The 25,415-nt window shown below is 38.0% G+C and overlaps 1 protein-coding gene across 5 annotated transcripts in view; it reads left to right on the top strand.

The window, feature by feature from the left end:
* Positions 1–25,415, top strand: part of CTNND2 (catenin delta 2) — a 640,488-nt gene that overhangs the window by 491,207 nt on the left and 123,866 nt on the right. For all 5 annotated transcript variants that reach the window (XM_066186189.1, XM_066186180.1, XM_066186212.1 and 2 more), the window contains 2 exons: positions 8,111–8,324; positions 23,628–23,811. In XM_066186189.1, the coding sequence (XP_066042286.1) occupies positions 8,111–8,324; positions 23,628–23,811 (398 nt within the window). The remainder of the gene's footprint in view (positions 1–8,110; positions 8,325–23,627; positions 23,812–25,415) is intronic.

Here is a 25,415-nt window from a genome sequence, read left to right as displayed (position 1 = left end):
ACAACCTTTCCACCAAGCACCCACTGGTTTCCACAGACACAGAAAAAAAAAATCCCCATCCTTCTCCATGCAGTGCAGTTTAGCACAGAGAGAACAATTCTTATCTAACTCTAAGCAGAACTTTGTGTATATACTGGTAGTTGAATTTATTTACATTATGCTTGTTCACAGCTTTGTATTACCTCTGTGTCTGATCCAAAAAGCCCTAATGAGAAAGCCATTCTTAAATGGGACCTACATCCAAACCCTGATTTAGATTCCTTAAACAAATTAGACTTTGGAGTTAATGCAGCAATTTGCATAACATTCTGCTCTATTTTCAGCTAAAATTGCTCAGCACTTTTTTAAACCTGTAGCAAATTACTTAAGTAATGAGGCTAAATTTCCCTATGATGTTACATGTAAATTTGTCTGTAATAAATCTCATGTGCATTTGCAATGTACAAATTTTGCATTGTCTACCTGCTGTTCCATAGGCACATCAGAAGAAATAATGGAGAGGACTTAAAGTTTGAACCAGTATATTTATCTTAAGAGATGTGCTGCACTAAATATTATTCCCATATTCTGTTCTGATTAGTTGTTTTGTCCCCTTCACATCCATTACAAGTTCTAGGAAACAGCCCTCTGAAACTAGCTGGCAGTGAGGCTGCTCATCTTCCAACCCCTTCTCCAAAAATTAGTGTAGTTCTTTCCCTCTGAGATGAAAGTAAGGTAAACAAAGCAAAGATGTATAACTGAGAGAATTAACTGCAGTAAAAACATGAAAAAATATAATAATTTCATGGGTACTGCATGTAAATGGTCAGTGCAGTCAAGTTGCTGTGCAGCTGTCTTGGGCTTTGCTGCTGCGCCCTGGTCTGTGTGGGCACGCCAGTGTGCTCACACAGTGAGCCTGAGAAGAACAGGGTGGCTGTAGTCAAAATGTCTCACAAACAGTACATGGCCTGCCACCATTTAAAAATTCTTGGGAATTTGGTTTGGCTCACTTGTAGCTTCTCCTGCCAGCACTGGTGGAACAGAGTTGCTCAAAATCCATTCACATGTGAGTTAGTATTTGCCCTGCTGGTTGGAAAACTGGTATCTCAGGACATTAAAACCAATTCTTACTAATTATTTCCAGAAGCAGCCTTAAACTGAGTTGCCCTTTTAATTTGGTTTTTACTGGATCCATAACATCACCTGTGCTAGCAGCCAGTTATTTTTTTAGTTCTGTTGTGTCTGTAACAGAGCGGCATTAAAAATAATCCCATGTGTTTGAATATGTGTATTTCGATATATTAAAACATGCTTTCTTAATAGCAGAAATGTCACAGAATAAGTGGCAGATGATGCAATGCAATGTGTTATGTCAAACTGGCAATTAACATCTCTGATGTGTAGAGAAGATTGATTGTCGTTAGATTTCCTTCACCTCCTTTCGATGAAGAGTTGCTCAATAGTGATTAGTAAGAAAAATGTGGAAAGTAAGCATCTAACCATGAATTAATCTTTGAATTAGGAATGTGGAGCTGTTAATAGTTGAACACTTACCGGGAAAAGGAGATTGTGTTATTTTAGCAGCACACTTTATCACTGTCAGTCTAACAGGTTTTTTTACCTATTCCTACTTCTCTTCTGTTTCCATTATATTTTACTTCGTATGACAGGGTACTCAGAGTTAAATGCAGAATAGGATGTTTCAGTCATACCTACTGGCCAAATTTGAACAATATCTTAGATACCCACTTGGCTAAATATAAATAGAAGAGGAAGGGTGTTTTGGTTTCTGTCACAGAAGTATTTTTAGGCTGTTTTGGAATACTTCATTATCTAACGGTCTTTGGTTAAACTGTTTAAAACTTGAAGCTTCACTTTTCTTTCTTTTTGTATCTCAAGCTCTAATTTTTGTAGCCTTCCAAGGGATGGAAGAGGCAATTTCCATTGTGCAGTGATTGAAAGAAGGTGGTTTGCTTCTTTTCTTTGCTGCTGGGAGGAATAGAATAATTTTCAGTCCACAGATTTCACAGAATATATTTCAAAATAGGGTTCAAAACCTTAGTGAGAGTCAAAACAGATAATATCTATTTGCTTTAACTTTGCTTCTGCTGTTGCAAAGCCATACACAATAGCCAGGTTCCAGGGCCCGATTTCTCATAGCTTGATATGAAGAGAGGTCACTCACCTATATTTTGTTCACTCTGGTCTCATCAGTATCTATCCCTGAGATCCACAGTGTCTCTGATAGCTCTTTCCCACATCTGTTCTTCTCATCAGCTATTCCAGATAAAGGTTCACTTGTGTTATGTGATTGTTAGCAATTAGGATTAATTAGCAGATAAAACAGGGTGCAGTGATCAAATGAGGGGTGTTGCCAGACAAGCATGCTGAAGCAAAATTTATTTACAGATGACCAATCTCTTTCATCATGGCCTTCTCTCTTTCCTCATGTTGTTCCTCCCCCATGCATTTGGAATGTCTCACTTTTTCTATCTTTGCCCTTCTGCTAAACATCCAGTGAGTCTGGTGCACTGCCACAATCCCATCAGCATGCTCTTTACCGTAGGACCTTTCCATTTGTTCCTCGCTGTGTGCCTGCTTTACCAGTTAACAAAGCTCAGGCTGAGTCCCTCCAAGCCTTGGAGTGGTTCCTTCGGCAGCCCATTGAGCAGTGACCTCCCAGACCTGGTCTTTGATATTGTCTCTTCCTCTGCAGGGTTTGTGTATGCCAGTGTGGTTTATTACTTCTCCTGTCTTGTCTCTGTTTATATGCTGGACAGCCATTGAGCAGATGTCCTCACAAAACAGATATCTCTACATTCCAAGTATCTACATACTCTTCACATCCTACATTTCATTTTCTTCCACACATTCAGCCAATCTGTTGTCTTGAATTAGGAAAGCAAGCTATCAAGAATTCATATGCTAAAATCTTACAGTAATAAAGTATATCTAAGTATATATAGATAAAGTTTCAGACATATTAGCGATGTCTTATTGACTTGTTTTACCAGCACATATGCTTCAGGCTGGTCATGTGTAACTACTGGTAGATTAAGTGTCTAACAGTCCACTGTTGCGGTAAACACCACTGAGTCAAAGATAAACCTTGAAACAGATAAATAAATTTCTCATAGGCTCTTGGCATGAGGCATAGAAGCTGTCCTTATTAGGAATATGACTGACATCTTCCCTGCCTCCAGCACCAGCCTGAACCCCTTCTTGAGTCTAAATTTTATTTTCATAGTGTGGATACGATTTCATATTCTCAGATGTAATGCAAAAAAACTTCCTACTATGCCACAGGAGAAGACTGTCATCAAGTTGACATTTGTGCACTTTTATCAATCTGTGTACTAGAGAATCTGGCACCTTTTCCTGTCCGGTCTACCTGTGTTGGGGCATCAGTGGGGCTGGTCAAGTGCTTCTGGCCAGCAAGTAGACAGTAATGTTAATGGCAGAGAGCCAACTGTAATGGAAAGTTTGAAAATATCCTGGTAAAAGAAAACACATGATCCCTCAGACAAAAGCAGCTCCCTGCATTCTTCCACGGAAGTAATTTTTTTCCAAAATTTATGTAATCTCTGTTCTTTCAGTTTTCACTTTGATTGGCGTAGATTACTAATCACAGCTCTGTATTTAACAGCTCTCGAACAGTGTCTTCCAAAGACATACGCAAAATATTTCCAGTGAGAAAAAAGAAGGAAAATAACTTACAGAAATTAGCGGTATCCGTGGATTAAGAGAGTCATGAGAAACAACGCAACACAGATTCGCCCAGCACTGCTAACATTGTTAATCCTTCTCCTCGGACCCTCTTTTATTATTTTTGAGAAAAGATGGTGTAAGAAGGGGGCAGTGCATTCAAGACATGGGTCGATGCAACTGAGCATACTCAGTTGTGCTGGAGAGTTGAAGGTCATTCTTTTGAGGTCAGAAGTGGCTACTTTGGGGCTGGTCTGTGTGAGAATAGAGTTGGTTCTCTGAATCTCCTGACACGTTGGTACTCCACTGTTTGTTTCTAGTAGTCAGACTCTGATATAATCTATTTTCTTTTCCTCCTAAATGTAACAAGGCAGCAGCCACTGATATGTCAATAAATATCAGAACTGTTTTCTTCATCTTAAGTTAGGAAGGAGACAGAACTATCAAACTGGGGTTTGGGATTTGATGCCCCATTGGTTCAAATTGCTGCTTATCCATCCATCCCAGTGTTCTCGGCAAAGACATTTGGCAGTAGCACTACTCAATTCACCGGAGCTGTGACTAACTTATCTGAGATCTGCCCTGGGAGACTAGGTCAGACTTGTCCTCCAGGCTGTGGCTCTTAGCTCCCTAAAGGACTTGAACAGATAATTTCATTTCCTTTGCCTCTATTTCCATACATTTAAATAGATCCTGATAACATCCATCACAGTCTCACGATTTGTCAGGCGTAGTTAAACCTGCTGGAGACTATAGTTTTAAACATCAATATAGGTATTTGATAGACGCACCTGATAGAAGATTGGATGAGACTTGTGGTGAATAAAGGCCTGTTGTAAAAAAAACACAAAAAACAAACAAAACCAACAAAGCAAGAGAGTCGTCCATATAAAAAACAGCCTCAGAAACTGAGCTCCTAGTTATGAACAATCAGCTCCATCTCTCCCTGCATGATAGTTACTCTGCCAGATATCTGAGCTTGGAAATGCAAAGAGAGTTTTAAAAATAAATCATGTATTTCCCAGGTAAGAATAGGTTCTTTCTTCAGTAAAATTTAAGAAATTTTGTCAAAGTTATGTAAAGTGTTATGTAACATCTGTTTCATTTCTCTTGTATTACCCTTTTCTTTTTCTGACAGAAATGCATTTTAGATTAATATTTAATGCTTTTGCTTTTAAGAAACTATCTTTGAATCACTTCAGTCTGCTGCTGGCTTCAGGCTCCCGGGAGAGGAAGAGCTGCATGGGCTGAACACTAGTGTGCTGTCAGCTACCATGACTGGAAAGGGAAGGTGCAGCTAAGGAATACTGTCTCAATGTCGCAGAACCACACGTCTCTTTAGAAATGAACAGAAGATAGCAAAACCTATCACTTGAGAGCATCCACAGGATAAACTGCTGAGGAACATGTGATGCCACTTGGCTGTGTGCAAGTGAAAGAGTGGGAAAAACAGCATAGGCAGAGAGTCCCTCTGAATGAAGACGGAGCCCTCCGAGTCTAGCTGAACTGTAGCACACAGAATGATTTTTTCTACAAATTAATACTTTTTCTCATTCTTGCTCTTTTTTTTAGCAGCACAGCAATTAAAATATTCATTCAACATATTGTGCTTTAAAAATATAATTCACAAAGATCAGCAGGCATGTTTTCATTCTGTCGTTCCTGATATTACTCATCACACCAGGCAACTCATATATTTTTTAACTATATTCTTTCTTCTATCAGATCTTGTTTCTTTTCCGAGGTTGAAGTGTGAAGCTCAGTGGTTGATTCACCTTTTGTAGAACTGATGCATAAATTTTTGTTCCTAGTCTCTTTAGTAAATGTCATCTGTTTTGTCATGTAGGTGGCTCTTCATGTAGCATGCTTGGTTTTGAAAATCTGGTTAGTAGGGGAAGAAAATGCATTTTTATATGAAGGTTAAATGGTAATGAATTGTAAATCCAGGCAAACAAAACAAGCAAGCTTCATCCCCCACCTCTCTCAGATAAACTTGGTAAATTATTTTCTGGCTCAGAAATGAGCTTTTAATTGCAAGTCATCCTGTTCACATGGAAAAGATTTGGCCAGTGAGATATTTTGCAGCAACACCTTTTCTCTTTGACCTGCTTTTCTCATTTCCGAACTGAAAAATGTCATGGTTTCTCTGAGCAGCAGAAGCATAAACTCAAAAAGATTGGTGAGCTTTTCTGCCTGAAATTGAAGTATTTTGCCAATGTCCATTCATATCTCTTCATGCATCATGTAGTGCCAGCTGCTGTAGTCTTTGAGGTTACCTGCATATTGCTCAGAAAGTTGCACATGAGTACTGATATAATGCCTCTTTAGGGAAAAATATCCTAGTTTATTTATCTTTAAACACTATCATTTGGGCATTTAGACCAAAACTGTGTGGTAACTATAGATATTAAAACAATTTAACACTGTAACATCATGGTGTGTATGCTTTTTGATAACACAGCTGTTCTATATTTTAGTTTTGCTGGTATTAAAAAAATAAGATTATGCTAGATAAACTTGAAGAAGAAAGGGAGAGCTTCTGGTTTAGCAGTGAGTAATTTCATATAGCTCAATTTTGGAACCCTAAAGCCTGAATCACTTTTCAGTCTTTATTTGAAGTGAATCATAGATTCACATAATCATTTAGGTTGGAAACAATCAAGATCATCTAGTCCAACCATTATCTCAGCACTGCAAATTTCACCACTAAGTGCCACATCTGCATACCTTTTAAATACCTTCAGGGATGGTGACTCCACCATTTCCCTAGGCATCCCATACCAGGGCTTGATAACCTTTTCAGTGAAGAATTTTTTCATAATATCCAACCTAAACCTCCCCTGACATAACATGAGGCTATTTCCTCTTGTCCTACCGCTTGTTACTTGGGAGAAGAGACCACCTCCCACCTGTCTACACCCTCCTTTCAGGCAGTTGTAGAGAGTGGTAAGGTCACCCCTGAGCCTCGTCTTCTCCGTGCTAAATGATTCCAGCTCCCTCTGCTGCTCCTCACAGGACTTCTGCTCCAGACCCTTTATCAACTCCATTGTCCTTCTCTGGACTTTTTTCCAGCCCCACAATGTCTTTCTTGTAGTGAGGAGCCCAGAACTGAACACAGGATTTGAGTACTCCCCAGTGCCAAGCAGAGGGGTAGGATCACTGCCCTAATGCTGCTGGCCACCCTTTTGCTGGTACAGGCCAGGATGTCCTTGGCCACCTGGGCACCTGCTGGCTCATGTTCAGCTTGCTGTAGACAGTTCCTTTTCCGATAGGCAGCTTTCCAGCCACTCTTCCCCAAGCCTGTAGCAATGCATGGGCTTGTTGTGACAGTAACACAGGACCCAGCACTTTGCCTCGTTTAATCTTGTGTTAGATCCGTGAAATGCCATGCATCGGTTGTACATAAAGATATATTTCAATTTTTTTATTATTTTTTGGTCTTAAATGTAAAATGGCCAGCTGAAGTGCCTGGATTGTTTTGGGCCTTAGCCAGCTGCACCCGTGGGGAAACTTCTTGACTTTTTCAGAGATGTCTGTATAACTTGCTTAAAGCTCAATCATTGTACTCTTCAGATGTTAGTTATGAGTCTGTGTGGTTTCTTCAAATCAGATCCAAGACTGATTATTCTTCGAGGAACAAGTAGTGCCACAGAACAATAAAAATGTATTTGTTTGAAATGGATTTCATAATAAATTGTGCTTGACCTTCTTGATCATTTGTCTCAAATACGGCTGTGCTTTTTTAGAATTTTTTTTGTATGAGATATCACATTAGAAATTTATTTTGTAGGCTACCTTGGGTACACATAAGACTTCTGTTCCTGCATCGTTTAAGGGTCTCCCTCAATATTGTTAGAACAAGCTTAGCACAATTTATTTCTCATCCTTGTCTTTATATTTCTGACGACTTCCTCCTTTTCCTTTCAAATTTGCTCACCCCAGTTTAGTTGATATAACATCCTTACTGAGACTACAGTAGCTGTTCCCATTCCCAGTAACTAAATGTAAAGGCAGTTACTTATGACATTAGGTGCTTTTTTTTGTTTGCTGTAGCCTTGTGGGGGCTTTTTTCCTAGCTTGTGATGTGTTACACTCGGAAGGAGATGATGTTTCTCCAGCGCAGGAGAAACCCTTGCCAAGGCAAACCTTGAGCAACCATGAGAAACCTTGATGAGGCAACGCTCTTGACTAGCTTTGGCTGATTTTACAGAGGTTCTGGTTTGTCATTGTACAGTTATGTTGCTACTGAAAGAGTAATACTAGGAATCAAAGCAGTGAGATGTAGCAGCTCTGTGGTGTTACTGTTACCAGCACACCTTTGCTGGCCTTCAGTCCACATAAAACACAGCCTAATTACATTGGACAGCATTTGTTAATACTGGTGTTCATTGCCTAACTGTATGATTATCACTTTGGCCTGTTTCAGATAAGAAGACAAGGTGGAATACAATTACTGGTGGACCTATTGGACCATCGGATGACAGAAGTCCACCGTAGTGCCTGTGGAGCTTTGAGAAACTTGGTATATGGGAAGGCAAACGATGACAACAAAATAGCTCTGAAAAACTGTGGTGGTATCCCAGCATTAGTACGGTTACTCCGCAAGACTACAGATTTGGAAATCAGAGAACTGGTCACAGGTTTGAATTTTTCAGTATTTTTTTGTTCAAACTTTGTCAGTCTTGCAAGCACAGTTCTGTGCTGCATACCATTTGCTCCATCAGTAACTATTTCATTACCATCTTATTTGCCATAGCAAAAAGCTTTCAGTCCCTTTGGATTTATGTAATGTATGAAGGGCTTTCAGTATCATGCAGTTTACTGATGTCTGTATGGTTTATGACTGTCATTGCTGGTTCACTTTGTTCTTGGTTAGCTGTGAGTGCTCTTGCAGGAGATGTGCTCCACACATGGATATGTTGTGGTGGGAATCCTCTGTTCTCCCTCCTATCTGGTGTAGGGCTGGCCAGGCAGGAGCCGTATTTTACTGAATTTACTTAGAAACTGTTACTCAATGCTTTTATATCCTATGTAGTGATGTGAGAGGGAGGATTTGTTTGGGTGTTTTCTACCTTTCTCGGCATTCTGATAGGAAAGTGGAAAACTGTGTTGGAGAGGTGGACATAATCTTCTGAAGCCTTTTGTCTGAAATTTGATAGCATGCTGTGTGATGTGTTTTACACAGAACATGCAGGTAGTGGTAGTTTATTTCCTTTCTTGATATAGTAGGATCTGGTCTTTTTAAGATTGTGTGGATTTTTTCCTTTCTGAAATTCAAGAAAGAGGGGAGAGGTGGTAGTGTTCAGGAATACAGGAATGCTGTCAAACAGGACTGATATGAAGTGTTTGGAGGTTTTTTTTTTTCACCTTGCCCTTAAGCTAGAGTATTTAATATGTAGAACGGAAGCAAGGTAGAGGGGGTTTTTTTGTTATTATTATTTTTGACTTTGTGATTTCATTCTATTTGGGGATTATTTAACATTATAAATCAAAATATTTTCATTATCCTATTTTCAATGCTGGTATTTTCATTAAGATTTTCCTACTATAATATGTAAGAAAATTTTTCATTTCTGTCACAGAATCATCAGAGTACACATTATCATTTATGTTTCTGCAGAAATTACTTATCCTTGTACAACAGGCCTCATTTAGGGTGCAAATTGATATTATCATCCTTTGGTTGGGTCCAGGTTCCTTCCTTGAGGGTATTTGAATAAGCTGAATGGTGTTTATTAAATGTAGATTTTTTATATTTAATTTTGTTTCTTAGTTACAACAGTTATCACCTACTACTTGTTACTCAGGATTAATGGGGCAGAGATACAGGTTACGTGAGCTCAGATTGTGCCTCCTGTAGAGTGACAGGATTACTGACAGATCTAATAAAGTGTAACCACTGCTTCAGATTCAACATGCTTGTTTGTTTCTTGGTTATGTTGTCAGTATCCTGCCTCCAGGGAACATTCTGCCTATTTATTCTGAGTGGTAAGTGGCAAACTGCTAATAAACCTCAGCAGTCACCGTGGCACTTCCTATGCCATCTGTGGGTGGAATACAAAATGTCATTAGGTCATTTAAAGAAAATGTACTGGGCTACAGTTTATGATGGTTCCATTGCAGAGCATGCTGTTAAATTTTCCTCAATTTCCAGAGAAAGAAAGGATGTTTGTTTTCTAGTATGCCCTCAAGGTGTTATTACCAAGAGGAGTAGATGCTGACCATCAGTGGGAGGCAGTAACCTGCCTTTGCACAGGTAGATGCAGCTCCCAGGGGTGGCAAGCATCGGGATTGCTGGATGTGTGTGAAAGGGGAGAAGACCAAGATGGTGACCCAGAGGAATAGGATCGAAGTCAGCGGTGTTTCAAGATTTTATTCCTGAGCCTGTTTTCGTATCGGAGTTCTTTTGTTTGTTTTTAATAGCCAGTACATCCGAGAAGGCCACTGCTTGCCCTGGCCGTGTTTTGTGCCTTTCTGAATGCAGATCACTGGCCCTTGCTTTCAAAATGCAAATGTGTTTTTGGTGGTGTTCTGCAAAGCTTCTTTCCAAAGCAAGACTCATAGCTGCAGCTCTCATCTTGCATCTCTTAGGAAACAGGCTAAAGTCATGCATCTGAATCAGTTCTTCTTTCCTTTTTTTTTTTTTTTTTTTTTTTTTTTTTTTTTTGGTAAAGTCTTGTAATGTGACAGCTATCCCAGCTGAGTTCCTTCTTTCTGTCCTTTCTGAGGGATGAAAGGTAGCTCCTGCAGCAGCTCCCTTGGTAATGAAAAGATTTGACTTGGTGGCAGGCACAAGGAAAAATAAAAGGTTCCTCAGTGCTTTCCATCAGCCTTCCTGAGGTGGCAGGAAGGTAGTTATTTCAGCAGGGTCTCCACAGCCTGGAGGAGATACAGAGAAAATAATAACAAATGTCTGTTTTGGGAGTAAACATAATAGCTTGAGCCTTTCCATCTCATGTTCATTGTGCATCTTGTCTATATAAAAGCTTCTCTGGTTTGTTACTCTTAGAGAGGACACAAAGTTCATGCCTTAGGAATTCATACAGGCTCTGACATGGCTGCCCCTAAATAGTCATCCACATTTGTCCTCAGAACACTTCTCTTAGGTGGGGAGGTATCATATCTCTGTGGTACAGATGGGGAACTGAGCCTATCAAGTGTAAATGACCTGTCCAGGAATCTGGCAAGATGAAGGTGTGAATCACTCTTAGTAGGCACCCAGCTGCAAGGGAAGAAATATGGCCTGGAGAGGTTATTTAGCAGCTCAATTTGTCTGGCAGTAGTGAAGCATTCATTGCCTGCCCCAAGCACCGTGAAGCACTTGCCCAGCAGAGCAGGAGTTCTGATATTAGTTTCTTCTTCAAACATGGACATTCTCTTCCTTCTTGTTGCTCTTCTCTAAGTAGATTATAACTTCAATTTCTGCCAATCTCAAGACTGGTTTTGGAAGGTTATTTAAACCTGCAGACCAGCTTTCTAGCCCAGTAGCTCCTTGCTTGTCAGGATTGCCTTCGGCACCATTTGTGGCTTGTCCTCTTTTCCAGAGATTTCTTTCTGCAATAATCTCTCCAAAACAGAGTTTTTTTCACTTTTTCCTTTAGATGGTCTTTCTCCTCCTCAGCAGCAGAGGTCTTGGGCTAATACTGGAAAACCTTACCATGCTCAAATTTTTGGATTGCACAAACTTAGCCTTACAGCAAAGTGTCTGAGCTTCAAGGCTCTCCCATGTCAGGGAAATGTTTCTGTGCAGGCGCCCATGAAGAAGCTCTGAGGGAAGTGTGCTGCCTGGCTGTTATGAAATTAAATGGCATTAATGCCCAGGAAATATTTCCTAAGATATGGGAAGATTATTCTTGCAGAAACACTTCCACAGTTACAGGTTTTTACTAGAAGAACATGGATAAAATTAGGTATATCCGTGAATATATACATTTGTGCAAAACTGAAGTACTCTGATAGAAATAGAGATGTTGGCATGGCCTACAGCCTCTGGTAATTTCCAGAGACTCAAGGAGAACCTAAATCACAGCGTAAGTCTGTAAATCTCTTCATGTAAGTCTGTAAATGAAAAGAGAGAAGTGTAAGCTGAATGCACCACACTTAATTTAGCCATCTTTTTACCCCAGCGCTGTGCTGCCAGTTTCCACAGTAGCACCTGTTAATGGGAAAAAAAAAGCCTTCTATTTTAAAATAATTAAATGTTAACGCTTTTCTAATAAATATAAATAGAGAAGAACACAGTACAAAATTAGCACAGATCCTGCAGATGGTAGAAAGAAGTGTTTTCACTTGGTAATTATGACAATGAGTAACTGATTTCTAATTCTCTTGCCTTTACCAAGTTAATTATGAACCCTTCAACAAAATTCTATTTTATAATTTTCTCTATTTGTTTTACTGTCAGGGAAAAAAAAAAAAAAAACCATGGAAAAATCTGACATTTTAGCAAGGATAACAGAGGAATCCCAGGGATGCCTTGTGCATAAGGTGAGGTCAGGCTGCTGTTGCTAGATTCTTTCCAACTCGCTCCTTCTTCCATCAGCTTGATTGGTTAACTGGGTACCTGTCTCAGATAAAATGGTTTAAACTACTATTGTTCCCAGTTTTGACAAACAAGATCTATCACTGCTAGAAACACAGTTTCTGTCTATGAACAATGAGGTAGCTGGATTGGAAAAAATTCCTTTTAAAGAGGGCCCTTGTATGACTGCATCACCTGTTTAAAATCCGTAAAAACCATTTCTGATTGAAAGGTAAAAGTGGATAATCCTCTTTTAGAAAGTCTATGATGATAAAGAGCTGCAGCTATAAATAATGTCAGGGGAAATTTTTTTCCCCTGTGCTAGCAGCCAGTCTCCTGCTTATTTTGGTTGACAATGAAGTGTCAGAGATTTAACTACTGTCTACTGAAAATATATAAATTATAAAAATTAGCACATAAAAATTAAAAAGCAGAAACTTTCTAACACTATACATATGTACTAAATATAGATAGGTAGATACTGACTCATGTATTTCATTCACATTTTTATTCACTGAATCAAAAGGCATATATTCCATTCCTGCAAAACATTACAAGATGTTGTGTACAAAATTTTTTTTTTTGAAGAAGCATTAGTTCTTCATGTGTCTTAAACCACAGTCCAGTTGGACAGGGCAAAATTTCATTTGCTTCCCAGACTTTGGATTCCAGTATTCATTAGTGTTGTCTTTAATTTCACCTGTGGCCAGTTTGTGTTTTGACTTGGTTGGTCCTCTGTTGTCACCCCATGTTATGCAATATTATTACATAGTCCTGTTTCAGTTTTAGTAGTTGCCATACATTTATAAGTAGGGGTTTATAACCTTGTGGATAATCTGTCAGTGTCACTGAAAGCAATTACATGTTGTCCACCTTAGATCTATCTGGTCTGAGTTAAGCACTGCAGGTGAAACCTCCTTTTGATTGAATGCTGCTTCTTAGCATGTGGATAAATTATTGGCAGATTGGTCAAGTCACTCCAGTCACTGGCCACTTTGGAGCCCTGTATCTGCCTTTGCTGATCTGTGTAGTTGCAAGTTAGTGAGCCTGCAGTGGTATGTTAAGCATGTTTAAGGGAGTATTCTATTTAAATGAACATTTTAGCTCACTTCAGTGGAAGATTTAATTGGATTTCATTTTTTTTTTAAGTAATTCTGGACAATTATTTAGAATTTTTAACTTCCTAGTACAATGGCAGTTCTTCTTTTGGGGGTTTCCAAAGTCAAAATCACATGCCTGCAATTGTTTTCTGTTTGGAATGTTATTTTCTAATTGGACTTTGTAAGGCATTACACTTGTGATTTTTTTTGTATAGTAAGTCTTACTTAACAATATTATGACAAAGGTCTCACTGTTTAGTGCTTAGAATTTTGAAGCAGTTTAATTTAATAATTTAATAGTTTGCTGCAAAAGTGCCCTTGACATTACCTTAGTTAGCTGAGTGTGTAAACACAGATGTGAAATTTTATTGTGATACAAACATTCATTTGGAGGTGGCACCTATTTGTAACCTTATTGCTGTCTGGAAATTTGATTTGAAAATAAATAAAGGCTCTTTTATGCCCTTCCGAGATGACTTTCTGACAGCCTTAAGTAAAGAAAAACCAAACTCTTCGATGAGTTCTGTATTCTTACAATATTTCACCTTGATGTAATTCCTAAAATCTCTATTTTTCCTCCATTTTTCTTTGCAGGTTTATATTAGGTGTTCCTGCAGTATTGCTCATATTAAGTATCCCATTTCTTAACTGTATTTCATTCCATACAAAACTGTAGTTTTGTAATGGAGCAATGCAAGTATAAGGAAGCCTGACCAGTGAAAGGCCTAACAAATTAGCAGCTTTTGATATGTAATGTTAAAAGATAGGTAAGAAGATAAATGGCTTGCTCGTGGAACTAGAGACGATTTCAGCATTACACAAACTGAAAATCAGATTATAAAGATCTATGTTTTAGGTTCAGATACATATCCTGCCTATCACAAGCTTTTCAAACAGACAACACGGAAAGCAATATGTGTGTGTTTAAATTGTCCTGATGACATAACCATGCAAAGACTGCTGCTACAAGGCTGACATAGCTCTGGTTCAGTATATGCGTAGCTAAGAGAATAAGAGTGCCAGATATCCTTAGGGGCCCATAACTATGTAGTAAAACAAAATGGAGGTGTGGGATAAATGCAGAAAGTACACAAGTGCCTCTTAGGATGAAGCTCCTCCGCCTCCAGTATCTGGTCTGATCACTGTGTCCTGTCAAGTCAAGGAAATTAGAAAGGTTAAGCATGGAGTTAGATAACTGCTAGCACAGAACAGTGCTTTCAGAAGTGATGATTTTGATTTTGGCAAGAAAATATGTTCATTCATTTCTTGCATAGTGTCTGCTCTGCACATAAGTGAATTCTCTTTAATAACTTCAAACAAGTGTTTTGAGAAACTCTGCCAAGCATGGAGGCAGGTGACCTACAGACTTTAATTATTTTTCCACCAACAGATTTAGGATAAGATTAACAAATTCCAAATCTACTTGCCTGGGCACTGAAGTCTACTTGAATGTTTTAAATGCTTTCTATTCAAAATGAGGATTTAAAGGGTATTGGCTCTAATAAACTTTCCTACTCCTTCGTTAAATGGATGTAATTGCAAGTACAATATCCTACTACAGTCAATTCTAAAAGTTGATTAAAGCTTATGAAGTAATTTACTTCTAATTAGGTGTTTTAAATAAAAGTTGTTTTCAACATTAACAAGATTATTTGTGTAATGAACATTCCTGTCTATTTACTCTGGATCAAAGCCACTGGCTGAATAAGGAATTACCTGTTGTAGTTTCTTCAGTATTTATTTCTTCAACTACAAGAGCGTTTTCAGTTCCCAGAGGTTACCTGGTAATTTCACTCCCTCCTTTTGCTTGTGATACTTCTAAGCAGACCACCTTACTTCAACCTCCACTCTGAACCATTGAGAATTTAAAAAAAAAAAAAGGTGAACTGTTTCAAATCCCCTGCAAGTTTCAGATTGCTTTTGAAACAATGTGTTTCGTCTCACAGCCAAAACTTTGCACAGGCTAGTTTATCATTTTATACTGTTACATCTAAAATCTTCCATGGGGGGGGAAAAGGAAACCAAAGGTTTGTTTAACTCACAAAAACTACTTGTTACTGCTACCTCGATAAAATTTGGCTTAATCCGCACCATTATCAAAGCTAAGCAAAAGCAAAATAAATGAAGGCATCTGGTCAGCAGAAGCAGCTGCTTGAGTTAATCTCACTGAAGGTCCAAGCGCCCCAATACAACTTCAAGCAACTCCACAAGGTAGTACAAACCCTGTGGCAGGGTTAGTGGACTGTGTGGCAACTCTGTTTTTCCACCCCAGTCATCAGTTACTTTAAGGTTTTACAGAGAGTCTCCAAAAATAACTATTGCATCATCAAAATTTTCATAAAATACTTAAAATTTGTATTATGTACTACTTGTACTTCTCCAGACTAGTACACTGACATTTCATAGAGGATGTGCCGTGGCCAGGCACAGCTGTGTGTTGTACTTTACAGTATGATTCTACAGTGTGGCAGAGTTTAAATATTAGATTTTAGCATCGCCTGCAGAAAATGCTACCATCATTTCTGGAAATGTGGAAGTGATTTTCAAACAAATTCAGAGCAGAAATTAATTGGCATTTTATAAAGTCTTCATACAAACCCAGTGTGGAACCGTTCACCAAAATACCAAATCTTTGTCGTCATTTTCCTTGCAAAACAGGAAGGTAAAAGGTTCTACAGCTTACCCTCACATGATGTTGGGAAATTTATTTCCAATCTAAAGGCTGTGACATCTTCAAGAAATTCCAAAGTCATTCCAAACATATCCTATTTATAGTTCATATGTACCAGGAAATCTCCAAGTAATTTATTAAATTGTGTAATTTTTCTTCAGAAATGATGCTGTCTTATCAAATAACACTTAGGCAAACAATGTTGACAGTTCAACTGGATCATTTTATACCATACCTATTACAATTTTACTGTCTAATTAGAAAACAATCTTTCCCCCCTTTCTCAATATGCTGTCACTATTTTGGCTCTGAAAATGGGAAAACCCACTGATAGAATCTGTTGTCTTCATGAAGAGTTATTCTCAACTTTTTTCTGAATCATTAGATTAACTTCTTCACCCCCTGCTGCTCCCAGTTAAATAGGGAGATGTGTTAAAATAGATACTTTCTCAAGTCGTATGCCCTGCTTTCTTAGCAACAGGCTGGGGTACTGATTTAGCGTGTAAGGTGTTACATCCAAAGAATTTTTATAGGCAGAAGGGAATGTACTGTTACACAGCAATACATACCTTCCTCAGGTTTGCAGTGCCTGTTTCCCTGGAGGTGAACCTGGGAGAGGAGAACAAGTCACTGGATGCCGGGGGCTCTGCTGGGAACAGTGCAATGTTACTTATAGGCGAGTCCCTCTCCTCTCTCTTAGGGGTCTGCTTAGGGGTGATTTCATCCTGCTTCCATCGCAGCCTGCTTCCTTCTCCCTATTTCCCAGGCAAATTCACTTGTCCTGCCTTTACCACCCTCAGTACCAGCACAAAACCCAAGGTGGTCCCTTGTTGCTTTCCTTTTCTCTCTAAGTAGGAAGTAACTTTTTCTCTTGTACACGGAGATGCATCTTCTGTGGAAAATTCATTCAAGTTTTGGCCATGTTTCAATTCATGGAGCAGTGAAACTGATTTCATAATTTCTTGTTAATATACTACATAAATAATTTTCTTCTCTTTTTTACTTCAGTCAAATTTTAAATTTAAGAGGAAATACCAAACAAGGTAATCTGGAGTGATAAATAGAGGACATCTGCTGCAGCATATGGCTTGACATAAGAGCTGCATTGAACTTTTTCAGCAAGTAGTAATCCTTTGGAAAAATTCAGCTGGACATACAATTTTGATGGGCCTGCCTGAATGATGGAGTATTAAAATGCTTGCAGTTTGAAACCACTTTGTACTATGAAATGATTGAGATTTGCCACACAAAGTACTTAAATTTTATTTTGAAAATAGTTTTTTGTTTAGAAAAAGATCTGAATATTTCTCTTTTCATTTACAAAATGAGAGTTTGTGGTTATGGTGAAACATGTTCATTCTGTGGTCAAATTACTGTTTTCACTATGCTCAGTAATTTTATTCTTTCTTATTCATTATTTTTGGGGTCTAAGGCCAACGTTCATTCTTCCCTCCCAAATAATGTTATTTACAGTGCTCTTTTTTTCTTAGGTAACAATTTGGCTAGTAAGTCTTTCCTTCTTTTTTCTCTTTCAGCAACTATACACCAAGCCTTTCATTTAGCACATAGATGGCAATTTTATCGGTAGAATTAACTGTCTAACTGGTTCTTTTTAGAAAGGAGTTTTGTATTTAGACTTGTAAGTTGATGTCCAGCTTTAATTATAACATTTTTTATTCTCTGTACTAGGGTCTGTTAGCAAACATATGTTTTCATTTTGGGTGCTAGAAAAAATTATTCAGTATAATACAGGTGTAAGCACTGAAAAAGAACTTGCCATTCATATATATCCATCCTTGTTAGTTTCCCATGTTTTCTAATAAAGTACTTAATTTGGAATGGCATTGTCATTAGTCATGTATTAGGATAAAACTTTTTTTGAAAGCAGATGATTTATTTTTTTCTGTGTTTCTGTCACTTAGAATGAATTGGTTTTGGTTTGGCTTCAGTGTTTTACAGGACTCATTTAATGTCATCAGCTAGGAAAGGAAGTTAAGCCGGAACCACTGATCTTTCCACAGTAACCTTAGTCAACTCTTCTAGTATTTCCTCTACTGTTTAACATGAAGGCTAATAACTCTAACATTCTTGGCTGTCACTTCTCCCTTCCACAGTTACGTGTTAATTTGCAGTGTACAGCAGAAAAAGAGGAACAACCTTAGGTGAAAATTCAGTCCCGTGAGAGGAACACAGACTCTTTTGCTAATGTAATAGCGTTTGGGTAGAACTCGGTCATAATCAATACTCAAATTGGCCCCTCCTTTTTGTTTTAATAAAATCCAGGATGTAATTTTGAAATGAAAAGACCAGCAACTGAGAATGAAAGGGCTAGTTTTTCAGAGGAAATGTTTGTATTTTTTATACTACGTGTAATCTTGTACTTTAATGTAGTCAAAATCAGCTATATTTTTTGTAATTAAACCAAAAAAACCCACCATAAATAAAAAACCATAATAATCCTTCTCTTCTGTGAAAGCTTTTCCCTTGTAAACCTATGGGTGGATGCAAAGGGAAAAATATATTGCAGCAACTTTGCTTAGCGTTCCTTCAGCTCCTGCCTGCTTATGGGTTTTACTGAAACTCGGTGTTTTTCAATGTGGACTTTTCCTATGTCAGCCTATACACAGACAGCTAACCACCTCTCTGTGTGTCAATCAGTGAATTACAGCAAGGTATGCATAGGTATTCATTCACAGACCAGATAAATATTTCAAGAAAATTGGTGGAAGTTTCTTGTCTCTTATGCCAATTTTAAACTTACTTTCGCAGTATGCTTTTAAGGAGATTCCTTCTGAGCTGTGTGCTGTTCAGGTGCCAGAATTTTTCAAATCAGCCACTATTTCTTTCCTACAGAAAGTCTGGTACCCAGCCAGTTTCTCACCTTGACTGTTGAGCTGGTTGTGAGGTCTTATTGCACTTTGTATTAAGAAATGTTGTGGTTGATATCCAGCATCTCTGCTGCAGAACTGCTGTGATCTATTGGGAGCCACATCTGCTGCCAGGGAGCAGATCCAGCTCTGCAGAGCAGCCTTGCAATTACAGCGGGGGCTCCAAGCGGCAGCCAGCAAATGACTTTTCCAGCACTGGGGAGCTTGGGGTAGAAGGTACTTTCCCTAAGGACTCCAGCAAACGATCCCTTGTGCTTGGCTTCTGTACAGGGTATTTAGCACTCAGATTTCAATCTTAATTGTCATGTTCATAAGGGAAACTCCCGGTAGTATTTCTGTACCTTCAGCATATAAACAAAAATGCCTGCCTGCCAATGCTTTGGTCTCTCTTTGTGGGATGCAGTCTCTCAGCACTATCAAATGGTTTTCTGCCTCACTCCATGACCAAACTGTTAAATTATGATGGAAAAGGAAAAGCTGGATGCATTGGAATACTTTTGGATTTTTATTTTTACAAAGAATATTAAATAACCGAAACCTTAATAAAATTGGAAATTGACTTAAACATCCTGTATTGAGAAGAATCAAAGTCTTGTTTCTCCAAATAGTATTTGTTTACTTACACTTTTTTTACTATATCATTTATTTGGGAAAATAAATCTTTTACACCACAAAAAACCCATAGTGGCAGTGTGCAGAGGCAATGCTTTTTGGAAAAGATGACTTTTCCAATTTCTTGGTTTCCATTTATATTTGTAATCTAACTTGTTCTAAGAAGTTTGTTTATATATATGTATATATTAGTCATAATTTGAGGTCACACTAAGTCATTAACTTAATAGTTGATTAGACTTCCCTAGTTTTGCACATGTTCTCTTGTTATGATAGTAATTTTTTGCATAGATGTATAATATATCTATTTTCTTAATTTTGAATGGAATAAGGATAGCATGTGGCTTATCATGTCTTGAGCTATATCTGACCATAGATATACATGTACCAGTTCTAACTGAAATGCCAGCACAAAAATGCATTGAAGAGTTTAATCAGCATGAGTTTGGGCTCCAACCTGATTCAGAGATTATGGGGTTTTCACTCTGACTGCTCCATTTAATTGAGCAACCTGTTGACCATAGCAGTTGCATGCCCTCTGATAAACTTCTCCAGAAGATGCAACTTGATGCAGTAAAGTCTCCAGAGTGAGCAGTCCTGTAGTCTCCTCTAGAAGCTGTCATCTGATGTCTGTTAGACTATACTCAGACCCAAAATTCACCTTCTAACTGGAATCAACTGAATATTTTCAATATCAGTTTCTCCTCAGTTTTAAACTTAAAATGTGATTGCAAGATACTTATTCACTGTATTTCCATTTATTGTATGTAAGGGTGAAAAACCTCAACCTGCAGAAAGATTTGTTCAGTCTGGTGTAGCTGGTTTTGTCTTTCTACAAGCCTTCCGATAAAACCAAAAGTGATCTGAAAATGGGGACACAAAGTGCTTAATCTGAATGCCTCACAGCTTTAAAAGCAAGGAGGAGATAAAATATGAATGAAGGTGATCAGGAGATGGTCAACACTGATTAGTTTCTTTATTTCATACCTCTCACAAGAGTCTGTCTATGGATGGTAAACAGCTGAGTTGGACTGTTGTGTTGTTGAGTGGATCTCACTTTTTGTCATTGGTCACTGCTGAGTCCAGCCCTTTACCTTCCTGTGGGCAGCTGATGACAATGCAGATTCTCCACTCAAGGCACCTCTGAGGCTATTGCAGTCTTGCTTCTTGTGCTCAGAAAGCCAGTTCAGGCAGGGCTTTCAGAGTAAGGTGTCACATGGCCTCAGTAACCAGATTCTTACAGTAGCCCTCAAGGGCATGTCATGAATACACTTGGAAAATATGTTCGGAATCATGTGGTGGAAAGGTGGCTCTGTAATGGAGGGTGTATCAGGTAAAGGATTTACTTTGTTGCCATTCTCCCTTGTAAAGTCGAGGCAATGGATCATCTTTTCAGACCCCAAATAAATCTAGCTCCGGATTATCCTCAGCAAAAACAGTGAGAAGTGAATTGCCAGTGCCTTTTCATAATTGCAAATTCTTAATTAAGAAGGTTACAGGGAGGCATGTAGAATGCCAACCTCAGCATGTAGCAGACTGCACTGCTTGCGAGAATACATTTTAACCTGTCAGTAAAAAAATTTTGGTTCATGTGGTAGGTAGTATTTTGTCTCACAATTAGATAAAACTCATTGTTCTGGGGTGGAAGAAGATTATCTCGCTCTTTAAACTGTGAGGAGCAAAAACCCAGAAGGAAGCATCAGGCTTACTGGGCGGTGCTTCTTGACTTAGATTTTGCTTGTTTGTGCGTTGACTTAAAATCATTTTAGGGGAAGGTGTAATAGCCTGGTTATCCCATCATCCTCTGACTCTGAAGGTTTAATTTTCCAGTTACAAAAATCAGAGAAAGAGGGCTTAAAGAATATTTCAAGGCTCAACTATTGCTAAATACCACAATGTTTATGTGAGTTTACTTTAAATTAGCAAGAACCTGAAGTGAATAAAAAATAGTTTCGACATGCAAGTTTTTAAGGATTTTGCTAGACAGGGCTCTTACATTTGCTTCTTTTGTATTCTTTTCTGCTTTTCCAGTTCGTGACCACTTCTTGAAGCCCAAAGTATTGTTTTGTTGCCATCAAAACACTCTCTTCTGCTTCATTTTTAAAATAGGGCTTCTTCACAAAGTTACAGCACATTGTCTTGCATAAGAACTAAATTGATCCTTAAAAGGAGAAAGATTTGCATTCTGATTCTCTACTTTTATACCATGCACATCATTTACACCTGTCTAGGTAAATGTAAAAAAAAAAAAAAAAAGGCAACCGCATTGTTGTTTTTACTGACAAAACCCAGCAAAATGCTAGCGATTTCAAGAATAGTGGATGTGACATTAAAGCTTGCCGAGAACAAGAATACATAGAAAAGCAAGTACAAGTGTCCTTGTGAAGGTCTTCATTCCTTTAAATATGGAATTCCTTTTCATAAAGACATTTAGAACAGAATTTAAACAAAGACTCTTTTCTCTTTAAATCAATTCTTAAATGAAAAAATGAACATTATTAAAATGAACATCTTTTTTTCTTTCTTTCTTTGTAGCTAAAGTTGGTCTTCCTCGTGCAGAATATGTTATTATTTTTTTACTGCTATACTGATCAAAATTTTATATTTAACTGTAACTGCTTTTTTAACTGCAGTTACTTATACAATAATTTAAACATGAAATTGGATAACAGAAAGAGTCTCCCTGTAGAGATAATTAATTTTTAAGGGAAACCCAAAAATGTAAGTTGATTCCTGTTAATTACTCTGCTTTGTCAAAGCATAGAATGCTAAGGAAAGCCTTGAGCAAATAGTGTTCTTGCTGCTTATGTTTTTAAATGTCTGAGTCTGTGTTCCTAAGGCCTTCCTTCAGCATTTTCCTCCCACAAAACTCACTTGGATTTTTTGTAGTGTTTGTATTTGTAACCTATATACAAGGATGATGATGGTAATAATTTTTCTGTTTTGGTTGAAAAGTTTGATAGATGTAAAATCAAAACTCAGTTTTGCCACTCAAGGTCAGATGTGGGGCCAGGCTACTGTCCTTTGGGAAGGAGAGTAGGGAGGAGTAGCATTGGATTCTACAGCAGGGGATGCGTTTTGGCAAGGGGAGGGGCATGATGAGACAGGCTTCCTCTTCCAGCTACTCCTGGGAGGGTGCTGAGCTAAAATAAAGACCACTGGTTCTTCGGAACAGCAAATTGTCCTCCAGCTTCTCCCAGCAATATGAGCTGCCCAGCAGCAACAGGCTCCTGGCACAGCACAAAAGTCACGTGATTTTCCAGCAAATAGACAAATATGTCAATGTGGGAATGGAAGGCAGGGTGTCTTTTCCTCCTAACAATTTCTTGCCTGCTTTCTGTGTGGCACAAATGCAGTGACCTTGATCATCGCAGATGTGCTTAGAAAACTTTGGCCCTTAATTTCTTTTTCTTTGGTCCAATACAAATTGCAATGGGAGGGATTTTGGTTTTTTTAAACTCCAGTAAAGCTCCTTGTTAGTTGCACCATTAAGCTTGCTGTTTTCATCTAAAAATTACAGTATTCTGTAATTCTGTATAGTTAAATATTTACAAAATATAATATTACTTACTGAAGTCTGGTAAAGTCTTACTGGATCAGGTTTTGGAGGAAGTCTTTGTGCTTGTAGTACCAACAAGCCTAGACAGTTACTTCCACTACAGTGAAGGTCACAGGGCTGAGGTTTTGGTCTCTCAGTGTGTATCTGTCAACAGTGGAAGTTTCAGTGTAAATCAGAACCTGTTTTAAGCTACTGATTTTTATTAATTTTACTTAGAAGGAAGATATCTGAAGTCCAAGCCCTAAAATATTCCTTGTAGTACTCCTTCGTTCCATGTGTGCTTCACAGCCTGCATAGGCCTAGATCATAACCAGCTGCACAGTTTTTAGGCAGAGCTCTGAGAAATTTCCAGTGCTGCTGTTACTACGTTTCGTATTTAAAGCTGTATTCCCACTGCAAAAGTTTGCAGATGTCATTCAGCCCCATCTACAATGTAGTCTGTTTTTAGACAGAAACAGCTAAGTTAAACACATCAATACAGTGTGAAATATATTGATTGAGTTTAAATATATTAGATTGGGTTTAAAAAGAAAAAAAAAATCACACTTGTTTTGGAAAAGTGTTAATTATTAGTTGTTTTACCTTTTTATAGGAGTTCTCTGGAATCTATCCTCCTGTGATGCACTGAAAATGCCAATCATCCAGGATGCCCTTGCAGTGTTGACCAATGCAGTGATCATCCCTCACTCTGGATGGGAAAACTCTCCACTCCAGGATGATCATAAAATACAACTCCATTCATCACAGGTGCTGCGCAATGCCACTGGGTGCCTAAGGTGAGTACTTCAAAATCTTTGCTTTACCTTACTCGTCATGCTTTTGTTTGAATTGCTATTTCTCTTTCTTAGTCATCTGTAAACTAAATAATTGCTTTGTGTGTCAGCAAAGATGATGACTTTCAGTGATGTAAACTTAAAGTTGGCAATTAGAAGACAAGCTTCAGGTCATTAAAAAACAGTCTTTAGAAAGGCTGTTGGCGATTTTCTGCTTTTTTTTTCTTAGCTGCTTTCATCTGAGCTTGTATATTACATACATGTTCTCCCTTGTAGATGTCCTGTTTCCCCAACTGCTTAAATAAAGTCGATATGTTCTCACTATTACATCCAATTTAATCAGTACAAAAAATAATGAAGATCTTTATGAAAAGTAACATGTCTTAAAGGTTACAGATGCCATTGCTGGAGTTGTGATAAATATATAAAGTAGATTTTTTTATGCACTGGGAAGATGTGAATTTCAATAAGAGACCAACCAATTTAATAACATTTTTCAACCAAAAGACTTAAATAGATACTTACCAAGTATGGTAACTGTTTGTTTGTGTTTCCATGCCAAACTTGTATATGCAATGCAAAGGTGCATTTTTATAAATAAGTGCAATTTGGTCTATCCATTCCTAAAAGTCACTGTAGATGTGAGAATGAAAGTAGAATGAATAAGAAAAGCTCCAGTTCTGACAAAATCTTATTAAGGGATTGAGGCATAGCAATTTCTGAATTCCAGTGCACATCATTTTTGTGTAATGTTTTAAGATAATAGGTAGGTTCTTTTAGGTGTAGATTTTTTTTCTCCAGGTGTGTTGGAGAAGATAATCTGTTATCTGTCCCAGAGAAATGAAAATAGATTAGTTAATATTTTTACATACGTCACAGAAATAACATAGTGAACAATATGTTTCAGTAAGGCAATCTATGTTGTATGCTGCGTCCAAAGCAGATATACATTAAAGAGCTAAATAAAAAAGAAAATGGATAGGAGTCAAAGAGCAGTATTTTTTACATATCTGTAGCAAGCACCTTTTTGTCTTTGTGCTCTTTCATCAAATGAAATGTCTCCCATTCCAAAGTTATATTTGAAAAGTTTAAGGGAAAAAGCAATAAATATTATTGACACTTCATATGCAGTCAGAAGAGAATGAAAGATTGAAGCTAATAACTTCCATATTGCAAATTTGGAATTAAATCCAGCATTGCGGTATTGGACTTGAACGCAGGTGTGATTATGTGATTACCAGCTATCTTGGGGTATGTGACTGAAGCCAGGTATTTGTACCTGAGTTGTTTGACTTTTTTTAAAAAGAGTTTATGGGATAATTGTGTTGCATTGCATTCAAATCACTACCAAAAAAAAAGTTGCCATAATTGCAAGGAGGTGATTGATGTCACATGAAGACCTTTACTACATTCAGAGTCTCACATTTCCAGTATTTAATGTATTTCCAGTGTTTAATGTGCCTCAGTGAAAGAGCTGCCTCTGAAAGGAATGTCTGTTACAAATTTGGGGCTTCGGTCCCGTCTCTGAATGAGCATGTCTGGTGTTGATCTCTCCTCACCATAAGTTCCATCTTCCTGTTAATTTTTCTCGACTGCTTCTCAGGGAC

Source organism: Chamaea fasciata, unplaced genomic scaffold (genome assembly GCF_029207755.1).
Source record: "Chamaea fasciata isolate MVZ Bird 193981 ecotype frontalis unplaced genomic scaffold, bChaFas1.0.hap1 SCAF_1, whole genome shotgun sequence".
Classification (NCBI taxonomy): Eukaryota; Metazoa; Chordata; class Aves; order Passeriformes; family Sylviidae; genus Chamaea; species Chamaea fasciata.
Note: the sequence above shows the minus strand (reverse complement) of the source record. Positions and strands in the feature narration are given on the sequence as shown.